This window comes from Acanthochromis polyacanthus, chromosome 8 (assembly GCF_021347895.1).
Source record: "Acanthochromis polyacanthus isolate Apoly-LR-REF ecotype Palm Island chromosome 8, KAUST_Apoly_ChrSc, whole genome shotgun sequence".
In the NCBI taxonomy this organism is placed as follows: domain Eukaryota; kingdom Metazoa; phylum Chordata; class Actinopteri; family Pomacentridae; genus Acanthochromis; species Acanthochromis polyacanthus.
In genome coordinates, this window is record NC_067120.1 from 6699280 (window position 1) to 6725712 (window position 26433).

The 26433-nt window shown below is 41.0% G+C and overlaps 1 protein-coding gene across 1 annotated transcript in view; it reads right to left on the reverse strand.

Annotated features, from left to right (window-relative positions):
- Positions 1 to 26433, reverse strand: part of b4galnt4a (beta-1,4-N-acetyl-galactosaminyl transferase 4a) — a 154532-nt gene that overhangs the window by 59066 nt on the left and 69033 nt on the right. The window contains 1 exon segment of the mRNA XM_051951651.1: positions 9041 to 9139. Coding sequence (XP_051807611.1) covers positions 9041 to 9139 — 99 coding nt within the window.

Consider the following 26433-nt stretch of genomic DNA (forward strand, 5'->3'; position numbering starts at 1 on the left):
GAAATCACAGGACACAGCAAGGACAGATGGTGAAACCAGTCTGCCTTGGGGTATAGTTTCCTCACACACACACTGGTCTGCCCATATCTGAGCAGAGATGACTCTCCGATGACTCGTGTGTCAAACTTGCACTGTTTCGATAATGATGTGTTTTGGGTCAAATACACTGTAAGAAAAAAAACCTCTACAGACAAAGGGGATCATTTTTCACATCCTTCCAGCACATTCAGATGCATGGCTGCACATTTGCACACACACATGCACAGTGCAGCTTAAAGGCAAGCCTTAGGAGGTTGTTGCAGGGACTTTTTCAAACTAGATGATCAGCGAACTGTACCAGCACACTTCCACATACTGTACACACATATGGGCATCATTTAATGCGTGACAGCAGCCCCAGCAGGCCACCACTGTGGTGCTGCCAAAGACATTTAGGACATCACACAGAACTTGAGCGGAGAGCTGGCTCGTACCAAATGACTATGAAACGGAAGAGTTGAGGTCCTCCGGTTTGATCAAAGCAAAAGCCGGCTTCCCTCACCTCATTTCATTAGTTAAAGGTGAGCTTTTCGGTGCGTGGAGTAGCTGTGATAGTCAACAAGCTGTCAAATCAATCAATCCGGAGAGCGAGAGAGACCTCATGACATAAAAGCACAGCCAGCTGCAAATCCTGTTGTCATTTCATCAGTGGGATTAGAGTGGGTGAAGCCTTTTCGGGGGGCAAACACCTCTCCCACTGCTACTCTGCATCCGTGTCTAACGTTTAAAGGAGTGAAAGATGGAGGGTGTCGTGCTCCTTCAGCGTCACACAGGCATTCTAACAGATGGCCTGACCCGGAGCGGTCCTTCTCATTTCTCTGTACGGTCAACTAGGTGCCCGGCGCACTGACAGCAGCACGGCAATTACATCTCATGAATTAACCATGCGATGGTTTTGTTTTGAAAACATGTCATTCCATCGCAGCGGGACTCCTGATTTTAGTTCACATATTAGATTTATTTTTGTTATGCGCTCTCTTGCGGAATGACTGATTCAAATTTAAAACAGAGGTGGGGTGGGGAAGAGATGGGGATGTGTTGTTTTAATGTGAGGCTAACAGAATGAAATCAGGGAGTCAGAAAGATGAACGAGAATGCCTGATGTCTAAAAAAAAAAATCAAAGGGAGTGGCAGAGAGAGGCATGGTGAGGTTAGAAGGATTTAGCAGATGGGGGACTAGTCCCTGTGTAAATATGCCTTATGTAAAGCTTTTAATAGATTTCCTGTGGGTTTTAAAAGCAAACCTTTTTCTGGTTTTCGCCCCCCTCCTCACCCCATCTCCTCTTGTCAAATAGAAAATAAGCGCTCAGCTTTTAAAGTCTCTAATTATTCACAGTCACATATCCCCTGTGCAGCCCCTGAGAGGCCACGGGCTGTAAAGTCAGTGTTCTGCTGGGTGGGGGGGCGCTGGTGTATAATTGGCTGTGTTTTGTGGGTGACAGCAATGTGAGAGCTCAGTCTGTGCTCTGGCCTTAACAGGGTGTTGGATATGGAGTCAGGCAAGAGGAAGTTGTTGTTTTTTTTCTTTCCTACCAGAAACTCACCCATCTGCTAACCCTTGCTTTTGCTAAACCGTCCTCGCCTCACTCCTGTTATCTCATTTGACTTTTTCCAACAGCACTGCTCCTGTCTTGTCTCCTTCATAGCCTTTAGTCCCACTATCCCTAATGCTGTCTTTTCTACCGTCTGACCTCTCTATTTCTGCCTCTACGTCCGTCTGTGTGCTGCCAAACGCTGTCAGATTCTCTACTCTCCGTCTTTAGTTTCCCTGAGCTCAGCTGTTGACTGTCACTCCACCCGGCTGTCTCTTACTATCTCATTTTTTGTCTTGTTTTGTTGTGCGTAATAAAGTGACGCTCACATTATCATTTTGTATAGCGATGGCAATTTTGCATGCTTGTGCTTTTTTTTGGATTGCCTGGCTCGTATCGTATTGGGGCGTGGACTTTCTGTCACAAATCGTGTCTTTTTAAATGTCAGCTTGTTTACACCTTGTCAGTTAACGTACTTATTCAGTAATTGGCTAAAGAAGAGACAGAATGACTGCTGCTGTCGTTCTCACTGTGTTCTTTTGCTTTTATTTATTGTCTTCTACTCTTTAATCCAAAACCTGAGACAGGCGAATTCAGAAAGCATAATTTCTTGTACTTAAACCCATTAAAAGTGGAGACTCTCCATCTGTCAGTCACAATCATTGTGCGTGCCCTGGAGGTTTGCTTGGTTGCTTGTTTCACTTAGCTTGGGTGAAGCATTTGTGGTGAGCTGAGGCAGCAGTCTTATGTCCAAAGTGGCTATTAGCTGGGCTAATTTCGAGGTCCTGCAGGCAAAGACTACTTTGCTGTGGTTCAGCCATGTGCCATATATTCAATATTGGATTTTTATGTTGTGATGACAAGGCCTGTGGATATCTAAACTCACTGCTCTTTGTACATGTCTTACATTATTCCCATACTTCAAGGAGTCTCTCACTAAGAGCACAGACAGTAGACCTAGAAATTATATAAACCGTCGAGAACAATATTTAAAAATGAATATAATATTTCAATTATTTATTTCCACAGCTATGGAAATAATCATTAGACCGCTGTGACCACTGTTTTCTGCCTCTTACTTTGAAGTTCTTTGGTGGAGCATACTGCGTTTTCTTCTTAAGGTTGCAGTGAACAGCTGTTTTACTGAGTCCAAGCTGGTTCTCTCTCCGTTTCCCTCTTCGTTAAGCACCAAGATGAGTGTCTTCTCATCATCTTGCAGTTCTCTTCATTTAGGCATCGTTGAGTGATAATTTAGTTGGAATCATCTGTTGACTATACATTTGCATTTTATGCACAAAATAGTGGAAAACAAAAATCTGTTGTCTGTCAAACACTGACAATTTTGACATTTTTTTAATCATATACCATATTTTTAAGCAGAATTTAAAGCATATGTTGACTTATTCTAAGGCTTTTTCGTCTCTTTTAGACGATGCTTTAAATATTTAACCACTATGATAAATTTTAAAGTAAGTCATCAGTGCTGAAGGAATCTACTGTAGACTTTGTGAACTAAAAAAAGAAGTATCTTAATAAGTATTTTCAAAGCTGTATGTTCTGGCATTTAATAGCACATGCATTCTTGAAGGCCCCCGGGTAAGATGATGACTGACTAAAAACAAATCATCAACAAGAAGGAAAATGTGCACAAGGATGATTGTTAACTTTTAGCCTTCAAATTGTTGTGTGATTATCATTTCAACAGAAGAAATTCTGACAGTCATCATACTTATCATACCACTAAATCCTGGTGTATTAACATACTGTGTATCCATCAAAAATAGTCCAAATTCTGCAAAATGCATAGTTTAGTAGATACTATAAGCTTCATTATGTTACAAAACATTATGAAAATATCAGCGTACATCACCTCAAAGTTCTTCAGATAACAAAAGCAGATCATCTTCTACTGAAAAAGTTTCGTTTGTTGTTTTTTTTTTAGCGTCAGAAAATTCCTGTAGACATTAATGTTAAAAATTCTTATTTTGTCCATCGTTAGGAGTCTGTATTAAGTCCCTCTTTTTCTTACTCTCATCCCTCCCCAGATGTTTCTCTAAAAACTGGCCCATGCAGTGCCAAGAAAAAGTCTGGGAACCCTTTGAGAATGACCTTATTTCTGCAGACAATTACTATTCAAAATGGTGTAATTTCATCTTCATTGAGTTACAGCTATGAACAAACATAATCTAGTTCAACTAATAGCACAAAAATCAAATTTTTTTTCATACTGAATACATCATTGAAACATTCAAGAGTGGAAATGTGACTTACAAGTACTTTCACTTACAAAAAATTCAGCAAAAGCACCTGCTGATTGTGAACAATGCCTCCTAAAAAGAGATCTCAGAAGACTTCTGATAAAGCAAAATGTTATAATCTGCATTTAGCTGGAAAAGGGTTCCAAAGTAATTGAAGAATTTAGATATTCATCAGTCTACAATTAGAGAAATTGCTACAAATGGAGACAAATTAGCACTGTTGCCGCTCTCCGTAGAAGTGGGCACTCAGCTAAGATGACTGAAAAAAGCACAGGGCAGAATACTCGATGAGGCAAAAAACAACCCGAGAGTAACAGCTAAAGGCTCAGAGGAATCATCGGAGCTGGTTAACGTCTCTGCTCACGAGCCTTCATGTGCGAATCACTGAAAAGGCGTAGAAGAAACCGCTACGCTCCAAAAAAAGACACACATCATTACGTGCTGGAATTTTGCTGTAGAAAACCTTCACACTCAGCAATGCTTGTGGGAAAAATACTTTGTGAACTGATGCCTGTAGGTCTTGACAGCTTGATATCAAGTTTGTCAAGAGGTCTTACAGGAAGATTTAAGGTAGGCTTTCTAGCGGCTGAAGCGCTGTAGAAGGTGGGCGATGAGGCAAGATAATGGTCCTAAACATCGAGCAGAATCTGTTCCAGAGTGACTTCAAACAAACACAATCTGCCTTTTAGAGTGGCCCAGTCAGAGTCCAGACTTTAACCCAACCTAGATCCACCCTGAACATGCAATTCTACAAGTAATAGAAAGCGAAAGGAGGTTCAAAAAGTTATCAGATCCATGCGTTTACTTACTTGCTTCCACTAGCACTAGGAATGTTTAACGGATATGTTAAATAGAGGCTGTACAAACCTTTAATTGTTTAAATTACGCAGAAAATCAGGTAATTCCAGCAGTTTCACAGCAACATAGCACCCATACTACTCTCACTGACATTAAGAGGTGAAAGAAGGAAGGTAGAGAAGCAACTAATGCTAGAGTTATCTGTTGAATATGAGGAGTAAGGCAAGAAACAAGAAAAAACACAAAGCTGGGGGAGGAACAGGTGCAAAGGAAAGACGGTGGGGAGGAAAACAACTGGTTGACAAAGACATTTAAGCAAAGGGGAGAACAGTATAGTGATCCACGCAACAGAAATCCCATCAGACCACACATTTCCTCCACATTCCTGTGAGCTTGTCTTAGCATATCTGTGTCTCTGCCACTCTCCAACATCTCCTCTCTCTCTCATCCATCTGGTCGCACTATCAACAGGAGTACAAATCAGACTTTTTTCTCCTCCTCTCTCCTCCAGGAGCCTATCTCCCTCTTCCTCCAAATCTGGTGCAGCCTTCTGCGTTCCTGCTGGCAGCGAGGCACTGACAAATGGCCGCTCGGTGCACCCACTGACGAGCTATCGCACCAACTGACACTGCAAATCCCCTTCGGATAGGAAAAGTGAGACATGATGTTCCTGGCACAGGCGCCATGGGGGTATATACAATACTGCTTCCCCCAGGGGCATATAGGAGAGACGGCAATAATGCACACTGTTGATGCATCATAGCACTGTTCTGTGGTTTAACTGAGCTGTTATGTTGAAACGCAAGAGTTGAATCAAAGTGTGAATGCTTGAACACACACTGCAGTTTTATTTGAATATATAGATAGCCTCTCCCTGCCTGTCCCACTGGTAATATAGCAAAGAAAATAAGTTGGGTCAAGAAAAAATGGCTTATTCCAAGGTACAGAAAACATAACATGTGCAGAGATAATGAGGGGACTCATTTCACACTGAGAGAGCAGCAAAGAATGGAAGACAAGGTTCATATGATCTAGATTCCAGCCTCATCAACTACAGTAATGATGGTTTGTATAATCTGCCATCTGTCCTACAATTACATATCTTATCTAATGCCAAAGATGTAACATGAGGGGGATGAATGTGGCTGCAGTGGATACGTCACGATGAGGGAACGTGAGACAGATTACGAGGGATGATATTTTGCATCTCCTGCAACAAGCTGTCAAATGCTTTACCCGCCTGCAATGAGAGGCCGGTTAAAGAAATCACATTGATGCCACCTGCTTGCTTCTTCGGACTGTTCAGCGTTTGCAAAAGGCAGACAGAAGAAAGCAAGACAGACTGAAGAAATGGTGAGAAGAGACAAATATCCTGCTTCTCCTCCTGCATCCCCACCTCACATTAATGTGTCATGAGGACGGGGATCGGAGACAAAGATCTAATTCCTCGTCTAGTCTTGTCGCTGCATGTGTTTTTGTGCGAGGAGACAGCTGTGACGACCGCTCCTGTATGAGTCATGTGTCTGTGTTGTGCCACAATATCTTCCTCACTTCTCTCCTGAGTGCTAAATAATAGGCTGTCCAAATCCGCTTCACCAAAAGCACACCCACAAAGACAGTTACATCGCTCATCTCTAGCAGGAGCCAGAAGACCAGACATTTGAGTCAGTCAGTCCACTTGGAGTCTGTCATCCTCCACCTGTCCTCTCGATGCAGACGATTTGAAACCAGGCTTAACACCTTCGATGTAATAATACAACCGGGATTATTGTTTCATTCAAGTTAAATCTGTGCTCTCTGAGGCTTTAATGTATAACAGCACCACGCAAAAAAAAAAAAAAAACACCTGAAAGTTCTCCTGATATCAATGTCTACAATGATGTAAGTGTTGCTAATCCCTCTTACCATCGCTTTCTTTCTGCTCCTAGCTTAATAAAATTGTTTAATGTGCTCAAATTCTCTACCGAGCCACGTCAGCTTTGCCGCAAATGACTGTTTATCCCTTCACGTCTGGCTACTGCTTGACTCTTAGAAAGTGGGCCAGCTTGCTCTCTGATCTCTGTCGTCCTTGACGTGCTGGTGTCCTTGACAGACAGAGTACATACAGCTGATGCTAATCCACTGTCACCTTTGGATGAGCTCACTGACTGGAGACCCTCATAAATATTTTTATATTAAAGTGAATGAAACGTCTTCTCCTCTGTCTGTGTGAACAGGCTTAACAAGAAATACAGTCCTTCCTTTTTCTTTTTTCCATTTCTAAATTCTGTTTTCTGAGCATGTGGCTTAGAAATGCCTCTGAATGTCCATGTGACCTCTGTGACAGCTGGCATATGGCGCCACTCTACCTCCGCTAGTCTGAGTCTACGCCTCTGACAGTGCCAGCTCAGTGGCCCCTCAGACCTCTACCATTTTGGCCGCGCACCAAGGAAACAACTTAATGCTGGTAATTAGGACAGATAGCTAGTGTGGAAAGCAGAGGAAGAGCTGCCGCGCTTCATGCTTTCTGACAAACTTGGCTTAGGCTTGACGTCGCAAAAGTCTTGAGATAAGAGGGGGATTTTTTGGAGGACGCGAGTTCAAAGAGATGCAGGAACTATTTGATAGAATTATGCTGGATTTGCAGAATATTCACAGAAACTAAATGGCACGTTGCTTTAAGAGGAGGCTGGAAATCAGTCAAAGAAATGCCATGTTGACTTCTACAAGTGAGCTTTGATGTTAGTCATGCCTAATGTAAAAAGTAGTGGGTGTGGATGTTGCAAAATTTATTTCTCGTCTGAGGCTGCTTCCCTTTTTCTGTCCACAGTATGAATAAGAAAACATGTTTGGTCAAGGAAGTCATGTTCATGCTTTTGAGTGCAAGAAAGCCCACTGTTGGTCTTTACGGCTTTGACATGCAAAATGATACAAACTCAAAGTGCTGAAAAAAATTAATGTTCGTAATAAAGCGTCTCGCTGTGATCAAGCCTTGAAATCCATCTACATTTGTGGAATTTGCCAACACGGTCCAGATTCAGATTGCTTGTTTGGCTGTGTTCCTAGCTTGGCTGTTTTATATCAATGTGACTTCTCATTTTCTAAGTAGAACTGTTTTAAATTATGCCAAAAGCATCGTCTACATTTAGATGCAGGCCCCTTGATATTTAGGCAACAGATGTTTCTAGGCCACATTAAATAACAAAAAAAACCCAAACAAATATCATCCACATGTGTGTGCTTACAAAGCCAAAATGACAACGGTTGTCAATGCAGCCACCTTTGATTGTATGTCGAAAAAGATGAAGATATGGATGTCTCAAAGCAGTTTCAGTGTTTTATAGATGTGTAACCAGATGGATGATTTTGCATTTGATGGATTGTGTTTCTGCAGGAAGGTATAAAGGCATATAAGACCAGCTCACTCAGGAGAGTCGGCTAGGATAAAACCACAGGTGCTGTAACATTATCAGGCCCACACTGAGTCCTGCACCCCTGTGATGCCGCCTTGTGCAAACGATTGCATACATAATGCCCGGTGGAAGCAGCCAGAAATCTGAGTACAAAGCACTGAATGATACAGAATCCTGTGAAGAAAAACAAAACAAAACACAGTATCATTGCACTTCCACTGATCTACTTCTATGCATCTATTATCCTTCATGTGTTCGCAATTTCCTCAGAACTACACACTTTGGTGTTCAGCAGAGATAGCTCAACTTCCCCCCAGGTTGACTAATAAATCATATTTTTCTGATTAAGGCTTACAGACAGACACACACACACACACACACAAACCTTTAATTAAACTCCGCCGAACAGGTTACAAATCTGCAGCCGCTTTCCTTATCGCTAATCCACTGCGTAATTGCCCTGTCTGCTGCTCCTTTTGTTGCAGCCACTGTGTAAAACTACATCTGTAAGCAGCACGCTGGAAAATATGGATGAATCACGTCAACTTGTACTCTTCAGTCAAAGGTGCCTTTAAATATAACCCGCTAATGGTTTCGGATGAAATATTATCATCCTCGCACAATAATTTATCATAATAACCGCGAGGTAGAGTTTGTTCTTTTGATAACAGAACCCCAAAGTCTGCATTCAACCTCCGCTATCAACTGCTCTTGAAAGGACAACTGAGGGAAAACGAGAGTAAGACATCTGCAGTGAAATTATATTTCTCAGAAGTGCCATTAATAAAACAATTTTCACAAAGATTAATCACTGATGAAAGTGTGCAGCGCGTGTGAGTGGCCTTGCCAGGTTTAGTGGATTAATCACACAAATAGCAAAGCAGCTGAGGGGACCTTAATATAATAATCCTGCCTGAAAGATGGAAGAAAGGATATAAAAGGACGGTGATTAAGGAACATGTACGAGCTGAAGGAAAGTAAACAAAAATAAAAGAGAGGTGAGAAAAATCCCTTGTACTACCTCTGGTTTCCATGGTAATTTCTTGTGGTGCTGGCTGAGGAACTTCCGGATGCGAGTATGGTCTCTGCTATCAGCCCCTCCTGTGATTGGCTCGTCATCCTTGAAGGGAAAAAAAACAGGAGAAACACACTTATTTAAGCTCAAAATCAGTCAAACTGATGAAAGGAACAGAGAAATGAGTGTTGGTTTTAAATCAGAGTGGCAGATATGAATCTATCCATCCATTACTGAGGAGATCTGACTCCTCTCTATAAGATACACAGTTGATATATGAGATAAATCAACATCATTAGCTACACAACCACAGACTTCTCTAATTCAAGAAAGCACAAAGCAGCATGTACTGTGTATGACACACAGCTGAGAATGCCTCTCACACACACAAATGCATGCATATCATAGAAAAGCAGGTCAAGGAAACAGAGGATTATTTTGCCTGAAGGCATCCATTAAGGCCCTGTGGAATCTCCTCTTCACCGTTTACTCCTAATCCAGCATTTGATTTGCCAAAGCCCTAATGTTCAACATACTCTAACCATCCACCCTGCCGGCCAAGATCTGCTCTCCAGGGAGCCTGAACTCTCCCCCTGATCCGGGATTTAAGCCCAGTGCACCGGCCAGAGCTCTGCAGGGGCCCCTTTTTCTCCGCGGTCCGCTAAGAGGTCTGTTCATGTTAATGCGGCGGTGTGACGGGCGGGACGGAGCAGGAGAGGTGAGCAAGTTCCTCAGCCTGGCCATGAGGAGATAAAAGGCTGCCCAGCTCCCAGAGGAGAAACCAAGTCGCAGAGCTGTTAAATGAGTGGCAAAGCATCCTCCATTAAGCAGAGATGTCAAAAGAGGCCCACCTCCTCTGAGACAAGCTGGAGAGGTTTTCAGCACCCCTGCAATGAAGGGCTTTTGCAGAGATGGTGCCGGTGTTTGCAAAAGATTCAGGAGAGGAAAAAGACATTTTTAGAGTGGAAGAGGCAAAGAGACGGAGCTGTCGGATGCCAAGCCTTTGATTACTTTTTTAACTTCCAAGGGAGTGAGATGAGGGAGGGCAGGGAAGGTAATGATGAAGAAATGTGACAACGGGCTCCCCTCCTGCCTGCCACCAGAGGAGTGTAAAGTGCCTGATGTTTGTGGGTACCAAAAGACTCACAAACCAGCTACCTTCATCACACACACACTCACACAGAGATCCACTCAGCTGAGGACACAACATTTATATTGCATCAGCGTGTGTCTCGCACGAAACAAAGGCAGCAAAAGAATGAAAAAAGCATGAGACGCGTCTCAGCGGTCAGTGAAAAACCAGCCTCGATGAATCATAAGTTGTCTGAACAGTGGGAAACTAGAACTGCAGAAAAAAATATAAATTTTTACACATTTGTTGAAAAGCTGACATGATGCTGCACCTTGGATTAAATGTTTTTGTCTGTTTTATAGCCTTCTGCAGCAGATTAGTCTTTATTAGTCCAACGCTATAAAAATGTAAGAGTCCTTCATTTTTCCATCTTCAATAAAGCCACAGTTTTATTCTAACTTTTGAATTCAGGACTTCAGTACAATAAGATTATCAAACAGATTCATCTTTAAGTATTAACAGTTGCAACTTCAGTCTATATTTTGCTCTGCTTCTATATAGTTTCTATGCATTTGCCTAAAATGGAGTTAAGCATCTTTGAAAGGTCTGCTTTTGCATTCAAATCATTCGGAATCATCACAGCTCATTGACTGTTTCCTCATTCACACTTCGCACCATTGAGCGCTTATTTTACGCTTGAGGCAGTGTTTTTTCCTGTCATAAAATAAATGCCAAGCTTGGTGTTACGATGTCTTCTAGTACAGTTTAGACCTTGGACTGTCTCCGTGACATTATGTGCTTAAACTGCGAGCCTCTATTCCTGACAAGCAGTTCTTTTGCCAGCTATTCAGCGCTCACGATCAGAGCAGGTGCGCAGACTGTTTGAATAATGATGGAAATAATTCAAGTAGGTGGAGAAAATGTTGCATTTTTTGGCTTCCTGATTGACTCTGAGGAATAATAGGTTTCCCTGAAAGAACAAACTCTATTTCGCTACTTGAGTTTGGGCTGTAATTCAGACAGGCAACACCTCTGTAAAAAATGCTGCCTCAGCTTGATCCAACTCAAAGTCTGCTTATCGATGCAATACTAAAAGGTACAGTTAACTCACTGACCCGAGGTTGCACTACATCCTTCATCAGCTGGCTCTCTTTTTCCCCTCTATAGTGTGTATTGACTTTGCATTTTGACAAGATGTTGTCATTACTTACTGTGTATTACTAACACTTGCAACATTTTGCAAGACTCATTATTTCTGAGTTACAATCTCTAACTCATAAGCAGATCTCAATTTTTCTGGCACAGGGCCCAGAGCTATTTTATCATGTTTTACTGATAATTAAAGCCAATGCTAACTGGGGCCTGTCAGATGGCATTATGTATTAAACATTCCATCAAGGCAAAACCGGGGATATCCATCATGCTGATGAGACTGCCTATTTATTATGTGTTTACAATGCTATTTACCTTTTTGACTTTTACTCAAATAGAATGACAAATGATCTGTTACACAGCATGCATTTATCTGCTGTGGCAGCAGCGCATCAGAGACATAAAGAGCGTAGGAGAGCAGCAATTAATTACGGCTAAACTAAGTCGTTTCAGGTATGAACACACAAGGCAGAGCTGCTAATCTCAAAAGCCCTGTTTGATAGATTCGTCGTCTGATCAGTGAGATTCTGTCACTGACATCTATCCATCCCACCACTCGACTCCTTCACCGTAATGGCCGCTCGCTGTTTCCTTCCAACTCCCCATGTTCACACAGTTTAAACTGATGACCTTGGCAATCCTAGCCTTGGGAAACAGCTGGAAGCATTGTCCTAGAATACCAATGAGCTTAATTAATCTGCTTTATTAAACACAAACAACCACCAGCATCTGCAAGCAGGGGATGCCAGAGACAGAAAGACTGAGGGATCGTAGCACGAATCACTTATTGCACCCCCAGTTCACCATGATAACCCCTACGCATGAGCTCAAGGTTCCCCAAAGTCTACAAATCATAGTTTAATTTGCAGCAACCTGCAGTACAAAAGTTAATAAACAGAATGGAATAATTACATCATCATTCTCAATGTTTCTCTCATACATATTGCAGTAGAAATGTACAGTATGTGAATTATTGCTTCCATATTAATGATATTCTTCCCATTCTTCATGCTGTAGTCTTGCTGAATCAACAGTGGCTCCTGGTCACCTACACTCATGGTTCAAATTGATGCATTAAGCCAGGAGCACAGACACCTGGGGGGCATTTACTGTAGCGATGACTAACTGTTATGATTCATCAAACCCCCTTTCCCCCTCCAAAAAAAAAAAAAAGCTGTGATGTTTCCCTCTTCTAATCCGCAACAGTTAGCTTTTTTTTTAGATGAGCCAATTTTGGATTTGACAGCACATCACAAATGACCAAACAATTACAGTCTATGTGACAAGACGGCACTGCTTGTAATGCACACACCGACGGTGATGTACAGAGGATGACAGGAGAATAACACAGAGGGGTGAAATGTAGGGAAGAGACAGAGAGGGAGGGAATGGAAACACAAAAAACTGTTGGAGGGGAAACAAAGAATAAGCAACATCAAACAGGACAAATGAACAGTGACAAATACAAAAGAGGGAAAATGTGACCGATGGTGCAATAAAGAGGAAAACGTGCGACTGAGTTTGATAGCAGCGCACAGTGCTGGTCCTCTGAAATTCCTCTGACACAGTGAACGTCTGAAGCAACTGGAGACTGCCAGAATCCCTTTCCCACCTCTCTTTACTGAACAGACCAAACAGACCACTGTCTGCTTGGTTTCAGAGCAGCACCACAAAGCCCTGTGAAGTATTACACACTCACCAGCACTGTGGAGCTTATGCGATGTGACTGCAAGTGAAGAGATGGATTTTCAGTTCACTATTCTCACAATGCACCGGTTACCATAAAGGTTCTCCTTCTAAACTTCACAGCTACACAGTGTGAAAAAATAAATAGAAAAAAAACAACAATCTTAATTGCAATCTCATCTAACCATAGTTCCAAGAATAAAAAGATGCATACATATGTACCAAGGGCGTTACAGTGATTCACATGCCGGCATGTACAGGTCTATAAGTAACAAAGAAAGCAGCGCAGGGAACAATATGAAAACTCTGCAAGACGCCGGAGGGAAGGGAGTCAGATAAATACATACATTATGCGAGTTACTCGTATTTTTCTATTTTTATTACCTTGGAGAGCAATTACGCCATTCAAATAGAGGGAGATATAACAGAACATTGCCGAATTACAGCCATAAGGGTCTTGTGGAGATTCAAAAGCATGTTTACACAAGTCCTTCAAAAAAAAATCATGGAAAAGGAGCACTTCAGGACTCATATATGAAGGGCCTTCACTTTGACCCATTCCTGGTCCTTCACTAACAAACAACACACTCACCATGGCAACACAGTGTATGAAGAGCCGATAAAAACAGTGATTGTGTTCTAACAGTTCATGTGTTTTCCTCATTGATTGTGCGTTTCATATTATGTATTTTTCACAAGTTAAAGAGAGAGGAAATGAGATGTGAAAAATGAGTCAGGTATTGGCCTTTGACTCACACACAGAAGTGGATTTGTTGTGATTAGATATTGTTTGTCACAACAAGAGACCTATGAGCCAGTAGTAATGATGCCTCTGAATGAAGCTGTGCAATTGCAACAGACAGGAAGCAAAATGCATTAATTTGGTGACACAGAAAATGCATGCAAATATGTTTTTGTGCTTGGTGCTGATTTGCTCCCATGTCTGCTTTACACTGCTGGAACTGCAGCCAATAGAACCAAGATTAGAAAATCGATGGGTAGACATGGCAGAGAATATTCATTCAACCAAAAGCTAACATGATTTCCACTTATCCTTCATTAGGGGACAGTATCAGACCTGAATGGACTTCTTAAAGGCATTAGAGGAGATTTAGTTTCCTACGACTTTGAACGTAGCATGCGCATGCGCACATACAACCTCTCCCTCCCCCCCCTCTAACCTCCCCCCCCCCTCTTACCTCCCCCCTCTTAACATTTACAAAGAAATGCCCCCCTCCAGAAACTTGCGTAGGACTCGTGAAGTTGTCTTTTCCGGCTGGGTCCCCCTGGATCTTTATCTGCCATTATGTAAAAAAAAGATGAGCAAAACAAGTCGCCAGCTAACTACGAAGCTATACCAAAGCAACACATACAGAAAACACGTAAGTCCAAGGCGTACGTAATCTACGTAACTAGCCCTGAGCCGGAAGATTTTTGATTGACAGGAAAGGGAGCAAACCAAACACCTCGGTCCGAGCGCATTGATTGGCTGATGTTTTTCAGGTCCTGCCATGTCCACAGTTATTTTTTTTATTCTTTTAGAGACCATACATAGAAGTCTACTAAAGGTCAGTATATTCATTTTATGTGAATCAGACAAATTAAACAAAAAAAAAAACATCCTCCATAATGCCTTTAAGTGTCATGTTAAAATGGATGAAGTGTTTTAGAGCTCCAATGTGCAGATGCCATGTTAGAAATAAGCAGCAGACATTAGGAGTCCACTGAAGGGTAAAATAAATATATTAACTTAAGCGATAAACAACTTCATGACAGCATTGCCCTCTTGCTGTCATTGCAGAAACAGTGCTTTCTGCTGTAATGCATTTTTTATATTCTTCACAGCTCACCATTATAACAACCTGCTCCTTCTGACTGAAGTGGACCACATGTGATTGGCCCATTTTACGCAGAAGAAGAGTCAAATTATGAATCAAACACTTGCTGTTATGGAGGTGCCCACCAAATCTGACGGAGAAAACCAGGACTAACGGCTATGATACCTAAAATCAATAGAAATGGGGATTTAGATTTTGTCGCAGACAGAGATACACACTTATTCCACAGAAATGTTGAGAAATATTGCCAACAAAGCTGTTCATTTTCTATAGTCTGAGGTCATTTGGTACATTTCACAAGTAGCCCGTTGTTCCGTAAAGTTAGAAAAGTTGCCTGATCATAGTTTGCCATTTTAATATACGTCTAACTCTGACACATCAGCAAACACTGCTGGAAGCCGAAATCTAATTTCTGCCTGCAGACTGCCACATGTTGGCGTGGCTGCTCTGGGTGTTAGTTAATGAACAGCGATGTCCTGAGAGCCACCTCACTGATTCCGCATCAGTACTTACGAACGCTGAGAGCTTGAATAAATCTGCACCCTGATCTCCCAATCAGTCGTTGCAGGTTGTTTTAGTGAGAATGCAGCTTTGGGAGCCCTAGTACTTTTACCACTGCACCCTGATCGCTTTTAACAAAGTAGCTGAATAGAAATCAGCCCGAACACGCTCAGTTAAACTATCGCAGAACAAATCCCAACCACGAGAACGGAGGGGTGCAACTATTTTTGCCTCGCCGCTTGCATTATTCATGTAAGAAATTACATGCCGGTCAATGGAACAACAGTGGAAAGGCTGAGCAGAAGAAGAGAGGGAGAAAAATGGAACATAAATAAGGGACGGCTGCAGTCGATAATAGGAGTGATAGAGTCAGGAGCTCCAATTCATTGGTTGGAAGATTAATGGTGCAGAGATGAGTACAGCAGGGAGACAATAAGACACAAAGGAGAAGAAGGAGGAGGAAGGGGAGAGAGGGGAGGCAGGGGGGGAGAGAGATGGAACGACGGGGGGAAGAAAAACTGCAGACAGTTGCGAGAGGAAAGTGAGAGGAAGAGCTATTATTATCCTCTATGGGTACTTATCGAGCGCTGATTTTAACACGATGACGATGAGTGTGTTTGCACACGCATGGATTTGTTGCAGCGTATTGAAAGCAAAGGTCCGCGTGGATTGTATGCGTGCAGCCATGCGTTCATATGTGTTCGTGACAACATCTACACTCAGCACATATTGAGTGAGTCCACATCAATACAGCAGGCATATAAGGGCAATTGCTGCAAAGAACATTCTCTCTCAGGATCAAATGTAGCCCGAGGAGCTTTGTCTCACTTGTAACTCATGTCTGAAGTCCTCTAATTTAAAGCTAGGACGAAGTGAACGCGGAATAACCTGAATGCTGCATATGTTATCTATCCGTGTGAAGCATTGAAAAAGCAGCAAAAAACCAACCGATGAGCAAAAAAAGAAATTCCTGTGCAAATGTTTCACATGCAAAGGAGTCTTACAGACGGGTTGATATATAGTTGAGGGATTTTTGAAGTCCATGTGATATATCTTGCATACACCTTTATTAAAAGCAAAAATAAAAAGTTTTTTATGTTCATTATGAAAAACGACTGTATATAAAATGTCAATTAAATAATCGTCCAAATTTAATCACAACCACCTTCTAATTAGGTAAACAATCATAAAATGAACTCATTCAAAAAATGTTTTGATTGTGTTCTTTTAATTAAGTTGAGATAATCATGACAGATATTTCTTTTGTGGCAATATATCAAATTTTAAATGGAAAATAACAAATTGTAGCTGTGTCTGAGAAATCGCTTTCAACTAAGTTCCCCATTACAAAAACACCTCTCAAGGAAGTGTGTTAATTCCAGATCACATGACCTGCTCCACATGATGTCATTTCCTCCTGAAGAAAAGACTGGCAAGACTCCAAAGCTTTCTTAGTTATTTAATGTAAAGTAGTGTGTGAGTCAAGTGTGGATTTATCACGTCAACAGGTTTACTACAATATCTTTAGAAATAACTTCTGATTTTACTCAATTGCGTGTATAATATTTTAGAAGAATCTTTCTCTAAAAATGCCATGTGGTGTTTGGTTATAGGCGGCCATGTTGATTTTAGGCCTGAAAACAGCAGAAATGTCAACTATGATACCTGTCAACTATGTTATAAAAGGTCCCACATTTATATATTTACTCAAAAAATGTGTCGGTGGCATTATTGGTACCTGCAATGCATCAAAGTTGAATGGAAATATTTGCATCAGGTTGAGAGGTGGAGAGAGAGAAAGCGGGAGAAGCGCTGATAGCTTATAATGTTTGCACTGTAATTAAAGCCGTCTGAGCTGTTCTTTAGTTCAGCCTGAGACAGTTAAAGGTGCTTTGATCATTATAAATTCACTGAAAGTAGGGTGTGCTTAAGATACGGGACAGAAAGAAGAAATGGTTGGAAGGCGACAGCAAGAAAAAGAAAGCTAGCTGGAGTTCAGCTTCATGCCCAGCTCACTGTTTGTTCAAAGAGCACGCCACTATTTATTGCCTGAGCAAGAAAATGCATTACAGCGTACATCTTCAATATAGTGTGATTTGGTGGGAAAGGAGGAGTAAAACCATATTAGGGCTGACTTTTTTTTTGCCCAGGCTGATTACTACTGACGGGGTGGGACACGGGGCAGCTGGCAAACAGAACAGGCAAACAGTCAGCTGCCAATCATGAGTGACCTGCTGGTGCTCAGTGTGACCCAATCAACACACAGTCCTCTTCAGAGAAACTCAGATGGAGGTGGACATATTAAGACATACAAACCTAAAAACACAGAGCAGCACTCTCAGGACACATGCATGTTCATATTAACTTGTATGTGACATTTTCCTTAAACGCAAGCAGGTATACAAAAACAACAGATGGACAGATACTTTTGGCATTTTTAATATTTTTAAAAATGCATAATCCTATCAGTGCTAGCCACAGTGCACTCTAACTGCAGCCACTATTTATTTATTTTTTTATGTTGGCAGAGCTGAGCACTTTCATAAATTTGAAAAGGTTTAACTTTTTCGGTAAATAATATGCAACGTCAGTCACTTTTTTATCAGGCAAATGCTGAAGAACAGGTTTTCCTACAGCACCAAGAAGCATAGAGAGAAACAGAGTTCATATTTATTCATTTAATGTAATTTCAATACAGAATAATAGTGGCAGTTTGTGCAATATCCATTTCAGTATCCTACACAATTTAATTTTTATGTGAAATATATTATTTTCATGTACATGTTCATGTAATTTGCAATACTTCATTTTTAAGATGCAATATTTCTTGATCATGTGCAATATTTCATTTTCATGAGCAATACTTTATCACCCTGTATAATATCACTTTTCTGTCTCAATATCATTGCCAGCATTAACTCCCTGCTTTTCTATTCTAGTCTGAGTTTAGCTGAGCTAGATGTATTTATTTTTAAATTATCAGTAATGTATCATACTTGTAACTTGTTGCTTTTCATTAAGGCACTGCCCTAATTCTCATGTTGTTACATTTTCTTTCCTGAACAAGAATTTCCTTTGGATAAATAACATTTTAGCTTATTCTGTCTTATCCTATACTGTGTGAACTTAACTTACCCTTACTGAACTTAAAGCACATTTGATTTTAAGCGCCAAGGACATTTTACACAAAGAACAAGGAAGTTATGTTGATGAAACTCCTGAATAAAAACATGGGTGTTGAGTCTAGATTTGCAAACAGAAAAGGACTCAGCATTGAGACAGAGGAGCAGCAGAACTGAATGCTGGTGGAGGAGCCCATTGTCTGAGGAGCAAACAGTGCAAAAAGGGCTGTAGGTGTGGAGGAGATCACAAAGGTATCCTGGAGCCAAGTTATAAAGACTTTTGTAGGAGAAGTGGAGAGTTTTAAATGTCACATGAAACTTGATAGGGAGTTAGTAGCTGCTGGGTGTGGATGATGTGCTGCCAATGGTCTGGATATATCGGAGTCTCCAATGCAATAAGGATTCTGTTACAGTGATTGCAATAAGATGTAGCAAATATATGAAGGGTTTCTGCAGTGAGATTTAATACAGCAGTTATTCTCCGTTCTGTAGCAGCTGTTTGTGCTGGAAGTTCCATTTTATATTCTGTCTGGACCTCCTAAATTGTACATCAATATGGCTACATGTGAAATTCTGCTGGTATTACTTGCTTTTCTTACAGGGGGGTACAGTGTGATCGGCACAGAACTGCTCTGACAATGATTGAACAGCCCAATTTCCTGTGGCGCTTAGCATCTAAAATTATAATGACTAAACTCGCACTGAAGGTACTTTTCTCGCTTCGTGACTTCCACTCTTCATGCCAGTGTGGATGTTGGGAATTTGTGCCTCGAATTGTGTGTTTATCGCACACAGCACTCAAAACCTCAGCACATCTGCAAATAGCACATCAAAGCATAAAGATGCTAAAACACTCCTTCCTCCCACTTCACACTAAACAGCTCCCCTGACCTGAAACTCAGGATATAACATGAAGAAACTCTCCATCCATGAAACACACACACACACAGACACACACAGACACACAGAGACACACACCCACCCACACCCACACACACACCTACACACACCTAGTTAGTTAAAGGAAAAACATTAAAATGCTAAGCTGAATTATGAATGATAGAAGAGCTCATGAAAAGTTTAATAACAGGAGATACCAAAAAATGTTCCAGACCTTTTAATCTGGAGGTGACCCTTTGTAACCTCAACCACAATTAAAAATTCATAGGAACTCACATGTGCACCAAACTGCTCCACTGATGGCAGATTTAAACAGAGGCACTACTTCAAATCTAAACTTGTGAAGAAAACATCACATGGAAATTGGCTTTCTCTCAATATTTAAACACAAAGTTCATCCTTTTGGAAACAGTGGTGATTATTAAAGGTGAAATACTCAAACAAATGACTCATAAAGATGACATTTTACAGTCATTTTGCTAACTTAAGAGTTAAACGATGTCAGTCGCCTTCAAACTTACACTGCAGCAAATTCTCTTGTGGTTGCCAGTATTTTCTTGTATTTTTCCAGTATTACAATTATTTTAAGCACTCAATCATTGTTGAGTTGATTACATTAATCTACAGCAGAATATGAAGTTTACTGTTTCATACTATGACTAGACTTTCCAATATTATGCAGTATTTGTAAAGTGTTTCCATTGTAATCAACTTAAAGTGTAAATGCAGTTGCCTGTAAATTGTAACATTTTCTTCTATGAAAATGTACACACACTACTATGAATTGCAGACATATGTAACTAATAAAAACAATTCAAGCAAACAGAAACCCGTTTCTTAACTTTTTATGATTCATAAACGTGAACTACCAACTTTGTACAACACTAAAACACCCAAAGCAATAAAGGACACAGGATGAGGCAAGTTATATTTTTATGAAATGGGAAAAACAGCTAAGTAACACAAATTGTACTACCCTGAATATATTTTAGAGACTAACAATGTGCAATTACCATATTTAATTGTTATAGTAGCCTCCTGTTAAATGGTCATTCTTGCTTTTTTCTCCAATAAAGCGTAACATTTTACAGTACTTTATTTTGGAAAAACAGTACACTAATGTTAGAATTTCTCTGTATTTTTAGAGTAGTTTATGACACTGCATATAGTTAGAAATCAGGGGTTCCAGATTAAGTGCCAATGATAAAAATTTCATCAGTCAATGAAAGGTGAGACTTGTGCTTTTGAAATCTGACATTTGAAGTCTGTTCGTACTGAAATATATGGTGTTTTCATGTAAAGACTAAAAGTTCTCTCCAAGATCTTTGAATGAATATGAGTCTCGTAGGGGATTTAAGAAGATTTCCAAATTATTTAAAATAATTCCACCAAGAAAGAATCATGCACAAGTGGCACAGATTCCAAACAAGTGCCAATTTGTGCAGCACCGACAAGCACAGCAAATCCAGCCCAAGAACAGACTGTTTGATGGCGGGGGGAAAACGTCTCTACGAACCCCACAATGTAATCACAGGATCAGCAGGTAACGCTTGCAACTGTCTGTGTCAAAGTGCACGAGACTACAATCAGAAAGATTCGACCTGCATGGAAGGTTTTGTCGAGAAAAAAAAACTTTGCTGTCCAAAAAGAACATTAGAGCACAATCACAGTTTGACAGTGAACATACAGGCAGAGACCAGGCCTTTTGAAGAAATGTGCTCTGGACAGACGAATCAAAAACGGAGACATTTGGCCACAATAATGGTAGACATGTTTGCCGCAGACCGAAGGCAGCTTTTCAGGAGAACAATCTCAGACCAACTGTGAAATAATGGTGGTTGAAAAGTTTCAGTTTGCTCTGCTGCCTCAGGGACTGGCCGGCTCACAGTCATCGATTCAACTACGAATTCTGCATCACTTCAAAGAGCGCTTGAAGATAATGTGAGGCCATCTGTCCGAAAGCTGAAGTTGAGCTGGAAGTGAACCTTTCAACAGAATAATGATCCTAAGCACATTAGCACATCGAGCAAGGAATCACCAAAAAGAAAGAAGGGACAGTTGTGAAATTGCCTCGTCAAGAAAAGAAAAGAAGCCCAGATTTGAATCACATTTCATATTGTGTGGTGCGCGCAAGAAAACCCTCAAACCTCCTGAAGCTGAAGGAATTTTGCATTAAAAAGTGATGAAAATATTCAACAAGTCTGTGTTAGGGACGGGTGGACGATTATGCAAAACGCCTAAAGTTATTTCTGCCAAAGGGGGCACGCTGTCTTTTGAAGCCACAGACGAATATTACATCTATTGATATTTTTAGTTGAATAAATGATTGAAAAAGCAAATTTTCCTTCTAGTGCTGTTATCTGTAAGAAAAAATTGTATCAGAGAGGATCAAACATCTGTTTGAACTGCCATGGAATGCATTTTTCATTCGCATGACTCCATATATATTCAATAATACATTTAAAAATGCTGACACGTTTGTCCTTCCAGCTCCCTGACAACACAACCATAATGGCATAAATAAGACGATAATACAGTGGCAGAGAGACTCCAAGGTCTGATTTTGTGCCCAGTTAAAATACAATGCTGATGTCTGCAATGCATCAGTATAGCTTTTGCTTGGACCCATACATACAGTATGTCTTTAGTATACATATATTTACAGTATATGCACACATTCTTTTCATTAAAATAAGAAGCTTGCTGGATCAATATGCTCAGAGCAAGACCCCACAATGGTGGTCGCATCCTCAATATCTGCAATCTTAAGTGAAAACAACAGACAGAGGACTCCAGCAGCTATTATGGAGGGAGTACAGAGGTTAGCTATGTGTACAATCAATACTTACATCTCGTTATCTTAGCCCTGCTGAATAAATCTACTGATAGTAACACTCTTACACAGGAGGTCAGCATATCATTCCCCTGCTCTGAATACACTGGAAAGGGATAGCACACTGCAGCTCAGTCATTGTCACAAAATAAGCTCTAACAAAGCAGCTCAATTGTCTGTCACTAATGCGCAGAGCTCAGTGCAAATCAAACTGTACGCATCGATGTTTATCTTAGTTTTACTGCAAACTAATATACCACGTTAAAAGCACTGAATGTACTGAACGCTCCCATGCAAAACAATCTGTTTACCTCTCTGTTCTAACGCATGAATATTGTGTGTGTCATAATAAGGACAGCTGTAGCCAATAAACCTAACAATAGCTCTGTTTGACTTAGGCGTCCCAGTAAACCAGGCCAGCGTGCATGGTAAATGGTGCACTTCACTGGCAGCATCTAAATAAAATAGAGCTATTAGTTCTGCCTGCATTTGACAAGTCAAAATGCTGGGAGAGGGGTTCATAGGCTAGCTAAATGTTAGCTGTGGCAGCGATGTGGTTGTGCTCTCGGTCGGGGGCACAGTGGGGCAAAGAGCATGGCAATGTGCAGCAGTTTCAGCTGTTGTCAATTGACTATTACCGCTCTCGGCTTTATCTCCCCCGTAGCGAGCAGCGAGCCAACAATACATTTCCTGGTCTTTAGAGCACCTAAGGGAGTAAAAGTCCCCCAAATGCATAAAAATCAAGGGCAGTTTTGGCTGCAAATTGATTTTTTGAGAGAATGAAAAATTCTGATGTTGTATGGAGGAGTATAAGATGCAACACAGTCAGCTAATTATACTGTCTACATCCATGTATTTAAAGACATCCCAGCAAGCCAGCACTTTAAGAACTTGGAGCAAACAAGACATATTGACTGTGTAACGTGTGCTGCAGTACATTTCACATGCAGTATCTGTGATATGTAGGTTGCTTCCTGCCAGCCCGATTTCTGCAACTGACATTTCTGCTGACCAGCGCTCCCTAACTCTCCGTCCTCTTTTAGCAGTTTCTTTCCTCTATCCCTCTTCCTTGGGCAATTTTCCAGCTCCTTCCTTTCGTCCTCTCTACTGAGAAATTCTGTTAATTTTAATGTGATTTAACTCTCCCCCTCCAAGTCTAGAGAAAGCACAATGAAAGCTTAATATAAAGCCAGCCCATCTCTAATGTATGTGTATATATGAAGGCGCATTTATTATATCAGCTCTTTTACATGCTCTTTATGTTTGCCAAACATTCAGTTTCAAGTCTCCCTAAAGACATATAGATCATGAAATAGAATACAACAATAGCACTTAAATTATACATTAAGCACACAAGAAAATGTTCCACTTAGAGAGCTGGGAAAAGCATAAAATCTGTCATGGAGAAAGTTTAAAAAGAGGCTTCCATTTATGAGACTTTGCTTTGTTATACTGCTTTAGATTTGGGAGGCTGGGAACTGGGAAATGATGGGGGGATGAGGGGGAGCTTGTGGCCACACAGTACTCACACACATTTTACCTCACTCAAATAAACAAAGGGATGTGTCAGCAAAGCCTGTGGCAACAGGGGAAGACTTTTGCAGGTTTTTTTTTTCCCTTTTCATTTTCACCGTTTCATCCTTCCCCTACGCTCCCTTTTCCTTCCTTTTAAATTGTGCTATCACGCCCTCAGCCCAGAGAACATTTCAGACTCAAATCTTTCCTCTCAAACAGGGCCGGGCCTATGCAGCTCTGCATCCATTCTTGTATTTCATGCGTGTATATTTATGTCTGTTTCAGTTGACAGACATCTTTGACCTTAGTGGCATTTTATAAACCTGCTCGGCTCCCTGGAACCACTTTCTTACCCTTTTTCTCTCTCTTCCGGAAGGTTTCTGCTTCTATAGTTCTGTCAGTGCAACTCAAACTGACAGGACAGACAGCAGCAGCTTTGAGGAGGAGGCCTCCGGTTAATAAACTGTGTCAAAACTAATGTCTCTTCAACTCTCTCCTGCACAGCACACTTCATCAGCTGCACACCTGTTTGGAGATCTCACATCCCCACCTGTTGGCCTGGACTCCACTGTCTCACTTTAAAAAAAATGACTCACTTTAACCTCTCTCCTCAATTTCCTCTGCGCTGCTCAATGTTGCATAGTCATCTGCAAACATCGCTCATTCCAGTTTGTCACCAAGACAACAAGACAGACAAAGAGTAATTAAAATTGCCCCTGCTGTTTTGTGTTTAATGTCCCTGTCAGCTCCTCTGCAGCCTTGGAGCCACTTCACAGCAACGTGCTGGTTCCATTTGGCCCGACAGCTCTTTCACATCGCCAAGTCATGCTGCAAACTGCTGAACTGAGGTCACATTTGTGTAAATTTTATTTCTGAAAATTATACAGCGCACCCGACAGAGAGAGTTTGCAACACAGGTGGTAAAGTTTTTTTTGTGTGTGACAGCAGTTAAATTCCATGGCATTTTTTAGTTTTCCCTTGGTTCCAGCCTTCAAAACATGACAAAATTTCTACCATAGCAAAAAAATGTCAAAATAGTTTCTGAAAACACCTGCAGAGAGAGCGCTGGGCAACCTTTTGAAATACTTCTGGTATTCTTAATCACACCAGCTTTGTTGTGAGAACCAGCACTCCTGGAAAAAATGCCACACAGCTAGGAAACATCATATTTTAAATGTTTTATGATACGAATGACACCTTTTAGCGCCTGTGCACTATTTTTACACAAATATTTTTTTTGTCTGCCTCATTTTCACATCTCATCATTCTGCCTCCAGCCTTCCTGACATCTACTCTATTTTAGCACCCACACAGCAAACTCACTACCAACTTGGTGGCATGGGTATTCAGTGGTGTCTGCACATTAGTGGAGATAGATAGTGGCAAGAAAAGAACAATGAATCTTCATCATAGCCCGTCACTGTTGTCTCTCTCGTCTGTACACAGCCCACCGTCCCGGGCTGCTCATTCATCTTCAGGCTCTGTTTATGCGTCTCAGACCTCAGGCTTGCTCAGTCCCTTTTGCCCATCCTTGCCTCTGCTTTCTATCCATTCGTCTATCCATCCATCCAGCCACCTATTCAAGCATCCGATCTCTGGACACTTGTGGGAAGGCAATTTATAGCTCCGTCCAGGACAGTGCATCCACCTTTATCTTGCAGCACGCCCACATTGTTCTTGAGCCCCCATCAATATGAACCAGGTGCGTGGGTAGTAATTTCATGTACCTGCAAGTTTCCTGTCAGATCAGAGATGACGCATATACCTGCATGAGGGGACGTCAGGGAACCCACACACTATATGGTACCACTCACTCACACAGCGCACACAAAACTAGAGAGGGAATTAGGTCTTTGATATACTGCGTGATTAATATTTTATTGTCTGTGTGGAATTTATGTTCTGTTTTCTGCTGTCAATCCCGAGCAGACTGACAGAGAAAAACTTGCAGAAATAAAATTGCTGCTTCTTGAACTTTTATTGAATTATTGCGAGGCTTCCTGAGCTGGAGATGATGATGATGATTGGCTGTGACACCGCTGATGCTCAAGGTCAACTCTTTCAATCTCACTCTGGACATCTGTCTGATCACCACTTCTTCCTTCACCGTGTCCATCACATCTATGACAAATTTTCTCTCTCTCGTTTTCACTGTCCATCAAATCTATGTCAAATTTCTCTTTCGCTTCTTTTTCTCCTTTGTCTTGATGTAGTTGTGTAGTTCTGGTGCAATGGGTCATTTAACATGTATATTACACAATTTATGGCTGTAGATGTAGGTGTTTCTGCAGCAAAATTACATTTTTTTCACATGAAAAAGTCGGTGCATTCAGCTTTTCATCCTAAATTTGACACAACAGGTACATGAAATGGTCCAATCAAAGAACATGTCTAATTTTATACGCTCGTTTCGTGCTTTCGTGGAGCTTGTGAAATGAAAAGACAGAATGCAATCTGTGACGAATGGACTTTAGTTGACCTTTTCTGTTGTCATTTTTAATGACCATAAATATTTGGCTTGTTAGTCTTCATTAGCTGCTTGCTTGCTTCCGTTTTATCGGTTTATCTACTTTTTCTGCAAACAACCCATAAACCTCTTCGGTAAATCATGCACTTGTGGTTACGTTAATTAAGGCAGCATAAATTCTTTCAATGATTCTTTTTAACCCTGAGAGAGACTCGCTGCATGCAAACAGCTTTAAGCAAGGAGACAGAACGAGGTGAGAAAAAAATATCTATATAGCAACACAATCCTATATGGTCTCTTTCTTATTTATCAA